The sequence below is a fragment of the Blennius ocellaris genome, assembly GCF_963422515.1.
Source record: "Blennius ocellaris genome assembly, chromosome: 9".
NCBI classification, from domain to species: Eukaryota; Metazoa; Chordata; class Actinopteri; order Blenniiformes; family Blenniidae; genus Blennius; species Blennius ocellaris.
Window position 1 is genome coordinate 18,057,965 of NC_137658.1, and position 10,778 is coordinate 18,068,742.

General features: G+C 41.3%; 1 protein-coding gene across 1 annotated transcript; it reads right to left on the reverse strand.

Annotated features, from left to right (window-relative positions):
• Positions 1 to 1,247: 1,247 nt before the first annotated feature.
• ptcd3 (pentatricopeptide repeat domain 3) lies at positions 1,248 to 10,547 on the reverse strand. The gene is made up of 23 exons (XM_080502294.1): positions 10,435 to 10,547; positions 9,281 to 9,333; positions 8,708 to 8,747; positions 8,579 to 8,624; positions 8,428 to 8,496; positions 8,139 to 8,243; positions 7,807 to 7,930; positions 7,590 to 7,693; positions 7,344 to 7,505; positions 7,209 to 7,269; positions 5,859 to 5,941; positions 5,635 to 5,779; positions 5,475 to 5,525; positions 5,116 to 5,205; positions 4,992 to 5,020; positions 4,077 to 4,183; positions 3,912 to 3,990; positions 3,732 to 3,822; positions 3,553 to 3,638; positions 2,482 to 2,618; positions 2,341 to 2,382; positions 2,108 to 2,266; positions 1,248 to 1,381 (listed from the first exon to the last, which is right to left on the reverse strand). The coding sequence occupies exons 1-23, from the start codon at positions 10,521 to 10,523 to the stop codon at positions 1,318 to 1,320; spliced, it is 2,016 nt and encodes a 671-aa protein (XP_080358420.1). The 5' UTR covers positions 10,524 to 10,547; the 3' UTR covers positions 1,248 to 1,317.
• Between the last annotated feature and the right edge of the window lie 231 nt (positions 10,548 to 10,778).

Genomic DNA, 10,778 nt, shown 5'->3' on the forward strand with positions numbered 1-10,778 from the left:
GATGACTGCCACTTGTTTACACTCTCCTCACGGGGAGAAAACAATGACTTCACCACACAGTCACACCCTCACAGATCTGGCTTTACTAAATTAAGAGATCGGAAGCATTAGAGGATGTTTCATCACGTCCTGTGTTTGTGGACAGGTTGGATCTGTGACCTCCGCCACACTGCAGGATCATGGAGTGCAAGACAGGAATGTGGTTGACCAGCCACTTCCACTGTTGTTCTTTCTTTCTTTTCTTTTTTGCAAACTCTGCTGAACAGAGATTCTTTTTGGGACATGCTCGCCCGCCTTTTCTTCTCCAAGGGAAAACCAACCTGTGCCATTGTTGTTTTGTAACTTTACACTGAGGTGACTCAGAGTCCAAGCCAGCTTCCAGGACAGACAAATGCAAGAATAGTTGATGACAACTCATGAATTAACACATTTAGGACATATTCCCTAAAAATGACCTTTGAAATTGTTTTGGCATAGTTTTTATAAGTGCTTGGATATAGTGTCACATTCAGTGTGTGTGTGTGTGTGTGTGGGTCTACAGACCACACCCATACTCAGCCTCCCTTCACTCACTTTAGCCCATTTGTCCTTATTTGGTCATGCTGCCAGCTCAGCTGCTGATTGGTTCACACCTTCAAAAAAAAAAAAAAAAAGGGAAAAAAAATCCCTGAAAGACTCACCTGTATGGAACTTTAGTACAAGCACACACACACACACACTCTCCCTCTGTGTGCAGCAGCAGGTACACACATTATAAAGACGCCTCAGTTGAAAGTAAGACGACCAGTGGAGTGAGTTGCGCTCGAGGTGCTGTTTAAAATGTCTCGCTGATGTTAAAAAAACCAAAAAAAAAACCAACAAAAACCCCATTAAAGTTGCCAGGAACACACACCTGTTGAGACATGCTGCGTGTAAAGCCCCACTGGCATGTGCAGACACACTGCCATCACTATATCAGCATTCTTCGCCCTCCGAATGAGACGAAGCAGCTTGAGGAAGCAGCTCGTCGGGGATGTGAGGAAGTTGGCCAGATATCATACGGTGTGTGACGTTAATAGTAGCTTCAGAAGCTCAAGATGCTCCTCTCCATTTGCATGACTTCCAAGTATGTGGAGGGTGAAGAAGAAGAACTTGAAGCACATATTCTGTTAAAATGGAACTTCTAAACACGACCTGATGATTACCCCATGAAGGATAAACAGCGTCCTCTACTGGAAAAGAAGCAGACAAGCAGCTTCTGGTTGTATTTCGGTCACATTTATTTTTACTACACAGGTTATACAGACAGGTATGGATGTGTGGAGGAGTCGACGTGGTTCAGTTGGTGTCGTCTTGCTGAGTCAGAGTCTCTCCTGCAGACTCCAGCTCAGATAGAACGGCTCTGGTGGAGGATGGAGAGACGACAGGAGGGGATTTATTCACAAGAATCAGATGATGAAAACAGTCAATGATACGACACGTATATCAAACTGAGCAACTGGGATATGAAACCCTTAGCTCATGCAAAATACAAACATTCAGAGGGTTATTTTACTGTTTGATTTGATAAATTAGACATTTAAAGTAATTTTTTTCTACTAATATATGCACCAAATCTGAAATGTGACCCTGCTGGTCCCTTCAACTGGAGGTGTTTCATGTTTAAGATCAAGACTCAATGAAGACACTAATGTTGGTTTACAGGTATGCAGAAGTGGTAAACGTTTAGTTTATGTATTTCATTCATTGTAAAAAATTTTAAACAAAACAATTCAATACAGAACAAAAGTTTTAAAATTCTTGAATGAATCAAATCAGCCCCTTCATCTCAATTAATCCTTTCCATTGAAAATTAAAAGCAAATATCAAACAAACAAAATGACTCTAAAATGCTCACATTATTTACTGAATCACAGAGACATCGGTAAAAGCACCAATTCCGTCTCAGTATAGATAAAAAGTACAGCTCTGGAGCAAATGCTAATAGCTAAATGATGATTTTTTTCTTTTTTAAGGCAGTCAGACCATGAACGTGTTTGTTCTCCATTGAAACACATGACCACAGGTGCTCATCTTCTTGTTGCTCGGGGGATAAAAGTGGAGGAAAGTGCTGATGTGTGCTGCTCACCTCTGCTCCTCGCTCAGATGGAACTCCTCCAGCACTCTCTTCGCCAGGCTCGTGGTTGAAGGCAGGCAGAAGGCGGCGGAGAGCTGCACCACCTCCACGGCTTTCTCGGGGGCGGCGTCTCGGTGACACACAGCGAGGAAGGCGTGGAGCAGCTTCTGACTGCAGGGGACACGGCGTCAATCACTTCGTCTGTTTATATGCAAAGGAGAACTGAACAGGCTGTGGGGACTTACGAGGGGACTCGGTTCTTGGATTTGAAGAGCTGCAGCATCTTCCTGCACAGAGGAGCAGACACCGAACGGGTGAGGTCAGAGGTCAGAGGTCAGAGGTCACGTACCCAGTGCAGGCGGGCGAACTCAGAGTGTCTCTCTCACCAGGCCTCGAGGCTCCGGTCGGCTCGGAGCAGCAGCGTGGTGATGTCCGACAGCGAGGAGGCGCTCCACTCCACCACAGTCTTCACATCCATCACTGCCTTCACATCCAGAGCACACGCTGCGAAGGAGGCCTGCACCTACACACACACACACACACACACACACACGCACAAATGCACACAAAACGCACAAACACATCAGAAATACAAACTCCAATATTAACAATCAAAAATACAAAATCAAAAATTTGAATATTACATGTCAGGAATTGTCACTTTGGAACTTCAGAAAAGTGATTTCTATGTGACTAATTATAAACAAACAAACAAAAGTAAATCTGTGACTTAGTACTACACAAATCTCTTTATAAAAATCTAAATAATAATAATCAGTGCCCCACAAACACTCTCTCACCAGTCCTACAGGAAAATAATTTGGTGCTTCAAAATAAAGACCAAGTACTGTGTATCAAACAATTAAAAAAAAAAACAGATAGCAACTAAAACCTGGACTGGAATTCAAATAAGAAAGGCTCAGTGGATTATTTTGTCAAAATTGTGATTTGGCACCATAAAATAAGGATCAGGATGCTAATATATCATACATATTCTTTTTTTTTGTAAATTAAAATCAGGATTTAGTAGCTGATAAATGTTGAAAACAGTAATTCAGTACATTAAAGTAGGGACTTGGTATTCTTTAACAAAATAAGTATTGACTGTTTAATTTAAAGGACCTAATATCATGTATGTCCTAAATATGAATAGATTTTTAAAATTCAAAATAAAGATCTGAGTCTTTATTAAATATCCCAAATAGTGATTTATAACTTAAAATAAGGACTTAGGATTGTGTTATGCTATAAATATAGACTTTCTCATTGAAAATAAACCAAAACCAACGGATTTAATATCTCATAAATGTCCCAAATAGTAATTTAACACATTACAAATAAATATTGACTTTTTAATGATGATAAGGATCAGGTAGCAGTCAAAGAAAATAGTAGCTGTATGGAGATAGTTTCAGTGTGAACTCATAGTCGTTTGATTATTAGAGTATCTGGCTGACCTCTGGACCGTGCTGGTCTCGAGCCATCAGCCTCAACAGCTCCCCCACCAGGTCGGGCTTGTTATCGTGACCCAGAAACTTGATGTCTGTGACACAGGGAGAGAAGAGACTGCTGAGGGTCTGACAGCACCAGGTCTGGAGCAGGATACATCTTCTGACAGTGGAGGCAATGAGCAGACCTTTCCAGATGGCGGGCAGGAGGTCCAGGCGGCTCTCCGTGTCCAGCGCCTGCAGCAGATCTCGCAGCACCTGCGAGTTCGGGTAGTACATCTGCAAACACACACACACACACACGGGTACATATTTCCTCGAGCGTTCGTTCACTGCCAAAAGTGAAAATGGCAGGGAGGCACACTGACCGAGGGGACGAGCCGCTTGTACCACTTCATCACCACGTCGAGGTGCTCCATCATGCACAGCAGGCTGAAGAAGCGAGAGCTGCAGAGGGCGGAGGAGGGATTTAGATTAATAAACAAACAATAGCCAAACACTGGATGAAACACAGCTACAGGTCTATTACTCACTAGTAAATGCTCTGATGGTAGGAATCTCCCAGCAGCCTCCAGTTCTCCCCGACCTCCACCAGGCAGTGGACTTTATACGCCAGCTCCAGGTCTTTATTGTCTAAACACTTGCAAGGAGAAAAAAAAGAACATTGGATGGCAGGAGTCTGTGTGATCTCAGACCTCATCTTTGGAAAACAACAGCTTCAAGCACTTAATGGTTAAAAAGCTGCTGAAGTCCACAAAACAAATCCTCATGACCTGATACTGGTTAATTCATGTTCATCCTGTCTGTCTCAGTGCTGACTGCCTCATGGCATTTCTACCAGCCCCCTTGCCACTGAAATAGCAACAATTGTTGACTTTGAAGACCTAAATATGCAGAATAAATACATAATTACAAGAATAGCAATGAAACATAAGACTATCCGTTAATGTTTTATACTCTGATTCTCCATCTCTGGGTATTAAAGGCAATTTAGAGTCATTGATGATAAAAGACAGTCTGCAATAAAAGTCCATTCATTTACAGCAGCGTTCACTGTTAGACTAACATCAGAAACAATAAGCTGAAAAGCTGCTGTGATGTATATTTAAAGACACTGTGATGTATATTTAAAGACACTCGTGTTGCTGAGCAGAGCATTATTACAAAATATCCATGGAGTTTAATCATATTTTTCACACGTTTTCCACTGTATTGCTGCTGGAATATCAATTTACATCCGGATTTTGTCCCAAACACATCAACTATGTTTGATCTAATCTCATGAAAAAGTTAAATAATGCATTTTAATGTCAAAAGGAGCCAAAAGGAGTTCCTTCCTTCCGTGAAACAAAAAAAAAAAAGCTACTTTAAACTGACCCCGGCCTGTAAATGTGTAAAAATCTATGAAGATATACGTACAGAAACTCAATTTCAATATATGAACTTACAATTTTCATTGCAGTCAGGAAGAACATAACTGGGGGGAAAAGAGACAGAGTAAGAGGTCACAGAACAAATCGGGTGACTATTGAGTCGGTGTGCAGGGTGCAGGAGTTGCGGCGAAGCACCGACCATCGTGAGGGTCCCTGCAGGTGAAGCTGGTTCCCTCCACCTCGGCCATCACCTCCTGCAGCATGCTGCTGTTGTTTTGGTCCAACGACACTGCAGAGAACAGAGGGGAGCTGGAAATGATCGCTGAGGCTCATATATTGGAACTTTAATTTATCTCATTATTCTATCTGTAAAGTTTATTCTTATTCCTTTTCCCCCCCACTGTTTTTGCTTGATTCTAACTATTTTCCAGAGGTTTTTTTTCCCCCTTTATGAACAAGTTATTTTCTTTAAAACCTAAATATACACGTTTTCAATGCGAGTGTTTAAATGTGCGTTAACTCACTTCAGGAGGGAATGAATAGAGTCGCTCGGCGTACCTGATTTGTGGAAGATCCTGAGGATGTGGTCGAAGGTGGCTGCGCTGGGAGCTGCACACAGACAGGAACAGTGTGTGTGTGTGTGTGTGTGTGTGTGTATGAGGAGCAGCATATACACACCGGGTCAGAAATGACTTGAGGAGTGTGTGGCGATAGCTACCGATCCTAAGAGCCTTCATCTCGTTCAGCACGTTCAGGGTCAGCGATTTGGCCTGCATGCCGCAGCGGCGCAGCGCTCTGAGCGTGTTGTTGAAGGTCTGCAGGTCGGGGCGGAGCTTCTGCTGATTCATCTGGTTCAGCAGGTCCTGCACGGGACGGAGGAGGAAGCGTATGGGGCAAGGCAGACTCCCACTGGAAATAAACCCACTGCATTATCAGCCTTACAGCGATGACCTCCCATCTCCCCATGTATTTGTCTTGGGTATCCGGCGCAGCCAAGATCAGAGCGTTGAAGATGTGGACGTCAGCTGAGGAGAGATGGTGGACTAATTAGTCCCTCTTCTTCCTCCAAACATCTTTTGTGTCTTCAGGTTTTGTCACTACTCCTATTTTATTCTTTAAAAGTCATGATTTCAGTTGCTTTCCTGCCTTTGTATGCTCATTTGAGCTGGGAAATAAAATAAAAAGCTTTATTAACCCTTAACTCTTTTTTTTTCAAATTATTGGTACTAAATGACAATCGTGATTAAACTTTTATTTTAAACTCTGAACAAGTTGCTCTTTTTAAAGTGTGATTCTCTCCTCATCATGGCACTTGATTCATGCATTTAACGTGGGAATATTGAAGACAGTTTTAAGAAAAATGTGATTAGGTGAATAATGAGACTTTTAAATCCTGATACAACTGATTAAAATATTAGGAGAAACAAAATAACTACATTCAACAATACCACTCAACTGAATAATACTATACATTTTATATTGAAGAATCATTATACATGTTTAAATGCCTCTACAATAATATCAACTTGTTTCTACACACACATTTATACAAAACTACACCACACCTCTTTTTTTTATAACGATTTATAAAGAAACCTTTGTCACCTTTTAAATCGTTAAGATTAATATAACATGAATCATAATAAAATGAATATTTTTGGTTAATTAATTAAATACTTTAATTCCAATAGTTTCTTTTTAATATTGTGCAGACATACATTTTGTTTGTGTAACATTTCTATATTAGGTAGTTTTGATTTGATTTGATTGATTTAGTTGTGTTTTTTTTATTTTATCAGTTGTACAGCTTTCAAATTAATAATAAACCCTAACTAAACTATTTATTCAGATAATACAATAACTGGTACTATCATTGTGTGCAACATTTAGCAACCTAAAGTGCTGCCACCCTTATTTTTCTTATATTTTAAATTCTATTTTATCGCTGTCACGACTGCAACGGTGAATTTCTTTTGTTATTATTAACATTAACGTCATCATTATTAGGTGAGCTACTGGACACCTTGGAATTCCCCTTTGGTATGAATAGAGTGTTTTCTACTCGATTGTATTCTAATAATTCACTTACCTCAGTTCGGTATTATCTTTTTCATTTGATCTTCTATTTTCAGTACTTTGTAATTTCTCAGAATTATTCTGACAGAATTTCCTTTACTCCAGTAGGATGCTCTGGTTATTATTGTGAATCTCAATTCAGGTATTTATTGACAATCCTTGTTGCTACCCTTGTTGCTCTTTGCCCCCGGCCCCGGGCCCCAGGTCGAGTCTCACCTGTCAGTCTGTTGTTGAGCAGGTCTGTGTACATACTGAAGGCCTTGGCGTACGCTCCGTGCTGTGGATGGTCACACATGGATCAGATCTTCCTTTCAGCAGCAGAACATCACCAGCAGGGGGAGCTCCTCCTACCTTCGCCATGCCTCTGATGAGAGCAGAGTAACAGCGGGTGTCTTTCTCCGGCAGCAGGTTGAAGATCCTCTCCGCGTTGTTGTTTTCCCTCCACGTCAACCTCAGGAAGTCGTTGGCCCGGCGGCCCCTCGACGGCCTCCTCCTCTGCTCCGCCCCGACCTCCTGCCGGACACGCGGACAAAACCTGAGCACCAGCCGGGCGGGAGGCTTTCCAATACCGGAGCGGGGTGTGTTTTGAAGACTCACCGTGTCATCCTGCTGAGGTTCTCCCTCCTGAACCGGGTCCTTATCGCAGTACAGACAGACTAGGTCCAGCAGGCTGTGGACGGTTTCCATGGAGACCGCCGTGCCTACATCGAGATTGAGCTTCTGGTTAAGTTTTGACTAAATCAACAGGGAATTTAAATATTTCAACACAATGTCAAAGGAAGGTGTGTAACCGCGTGTGCGGGCGCTCGCTCACCGGCCTGTTGCAGCTGATCGTACATTTCAACAGCAGCTGTAACTTTCCTCAGGCTGATTCGTTCCTTCAGCGCCTCCTCGCTCACCTCCTCCAGATGCAGAGACACACTCTCCGGCATCAGACACTGCAACACATGCACACGCACACGGTTAGAAAGTTACTGAAAAGTAGTGATTCTTTACTTGCATCTTCAAAAGCCAGTGGAATTAACCGATAAAGTTTTTATTATTTGACTTTATGGCTGAAGTTACATCAGTGGGAGGAAGAAGCTCTATGATCTCGAACCACTAAATTATTTATAGTTTTCAGTTAGTGGTGCATTGTTTTCTTACGGGTATATGTGGCTCTGCAAAGTCTTTGGTGAAGAACTTGGGATTGTTGTTGACGAAATATTTGGCTGCAGCACTTCCCGACTCCTGAGAGAGAGCGTACAGCTTCTGCAGAGAGACAGAAAGAACTGATTAAGAATAAGAACTTGATACTTTACTGCTGTAACTTCTTTTATGGCTTCAAGTCTTTTTCACCCCATCATATTTGATTAGAAGGAAAAGAAGACTGATGTGTGATAACTTGGATGATAAATTGCGTCGCTGTCAGGCTCAATGTGTTTGTTGAACGTACAAACTCAGCACCGGTCCTGGGGGAGAGGTAGGGGTCGTCCTGGAACTGGTATGGATACGCCGTGGAGTCCTGCAGGGGAGAGCAAAGACGGTGAGCGAGCACAAGAAACAGAAATGAGGATTGAAAAACGCAACACAAAAGGGAGCCTCACCCTGCTGACGGTGGAAGCCAGTGCCTCCAGCACCGCCACGTTGCTCCTGTTGCATCCAAAAAGAAATTAAATTCATGCACCGTTACGGCTGGTAGAAAGAAGAGTTAATGGATAATGACGATACAATACCATGTCTTCTTCTTGGGGATGACAATAACTTCTGTATACTCTGTGAACATAACACAAACAAACATTCATCACTGCTTCAGTCAATGCAGTCATTTTTAGGAGGATTTGCTTTAAAGGTTTTCTCTGCAATTTTCATTAAATCTCATGAAAACACCAAAATCACTGCTGATATCAATGAACAATGGGAGGGGTTTGTGTGTAACAGGTGGACAAAAACATGATTATAGAATACTGATTAGATCATTGTAAGCTATGTATTGCTATGAAGATAAGAGTATAGTAATAACGCCACACCGTGACACAGAAATAGTGAAATACCCTCTAATTGCCTTAAATGAATGAATTTTCTATATTTCCTCATAAAGCGCTGGGTCTGAATGGTACTACTGAAAGAAATGTGCCTTACCTCTATTAATAAGTCATTAATAGCAGAGTAGAAGACAAAGTGAGAGTATATCTATTATCAAGAACTCACTCCATGTGAAAATAACATGAGCTTTGCATTTATTACATAGTGAAGTCAGTTGTCATGAAGTGTTTTTTGTAATGATTCAACCCCTTTTCTTCATTTACCTTTTTGAGTTTCTGCAGCCTGCTGCTGCAGAGCTGAACTCCCACTGAAGCTCCTAAAAAACCCCAAAAAGAACACACAGAAACACTCGATTACACAAAGCAGATATTCAAAGAGTCAATTTTTAGAGGCACATTTAGTCAAAGCCTGAACACCCTCAGAATATGAAAAAGAAGATCAGAGTGAAACATTGCAGTAACCCGGAGTAAAGAAATGGTCAAAATGAAGAAAAGAAGAGTTGGGATTCTTTGGAGGAAACCACATTTAAGGAGAACTCATCATTCTCAGCAGAGATCGGTTCACACTGGTTAATAATATTTACCAGAAATAAATGAATGGATGATCTGCTGAGTGAGACTCTTCAGGCACCATTAGAATGTGCACATCCCCACTAATTAATGAAGAAAAGATTCTTCATTCTGATGATTGATTTTCTCATGTTTCTGATTTGTGTTTGTTCCCCCAAGACATCTTGGTGTTTCAGAAAGGCCCCAAAGGAAACCGCTTAAGAAAACATTTACTGAAGCACGAGCCAACATACAAACTGTCAACAGCACACAAAAGCAGCAGCCTGGTTCTTCCATGAAGACATCAAACAACAAATAATCTATGCCATGGACACTAATAAAAGAGTAGCAAAGGAACAAAAATAATGGATATTAAAACTAATAACAATAACAACCACATTAAAACAAGACAATCTTACATTCTTGCATGATAATGTTGGTAGCGTTTGGCAATATACCTGAATTATGCTATCACTGCACAGAATAAATGATGGATAATGTATATTTAGTTAAAAAACTTATTACAACAAAAAAGAAAGCAGATTATTCTGCAGGAAAGAAAACAACATGGCTGCATGATACAAGAACCCTGAGTGTCAGAGGTCCACACCTGTCTCTCGCTGGTAACGTTTCACACGACAGCAAGCGCATATGTATGCCATAAGATACATGTATCAGGTTTAGTGAGCACAGAGACATATGATGAAGAGATAAGTAGATATGTTGTGCCTTCGTCCAACTGACAGAAGTTAACGAGATGTAGACATGACCTCCTCAATGTTGCTGTCACTCTCCTAGCAAATTAATGACGTCATATCAACAATCACACAGTATATGTGTGCTGTAACAAGCACTTAAATATATTTTACCTGTTCCCGAGCCGCTGCTCGAGGTTATAAAACAAAATTCTTCCGTTTTTTCGGATGCTGTGCCCTACGTGCCTGCAGGGCGCCGCCATGTTGGTACGAAGTGAAGCATTCTGGGAGGGAAATTCCACTAACGTAAAGCAGGGGGAGGTGACCTCTGAATAGATTAACTTCTGCTATTGTTGAAAACTAAATACCCCAAAGAATATTCATCTATTTTATTTGTATGTTGTTATTGGTTTTTTTTGGCAATTACGTTCATATATCTGTAAAAACAATACAATTTACTCTAAAAAGCTAATCTTTTTTTGCGTTTGCCCCCTCTCCGCGTGAAGCGTGATGTTACG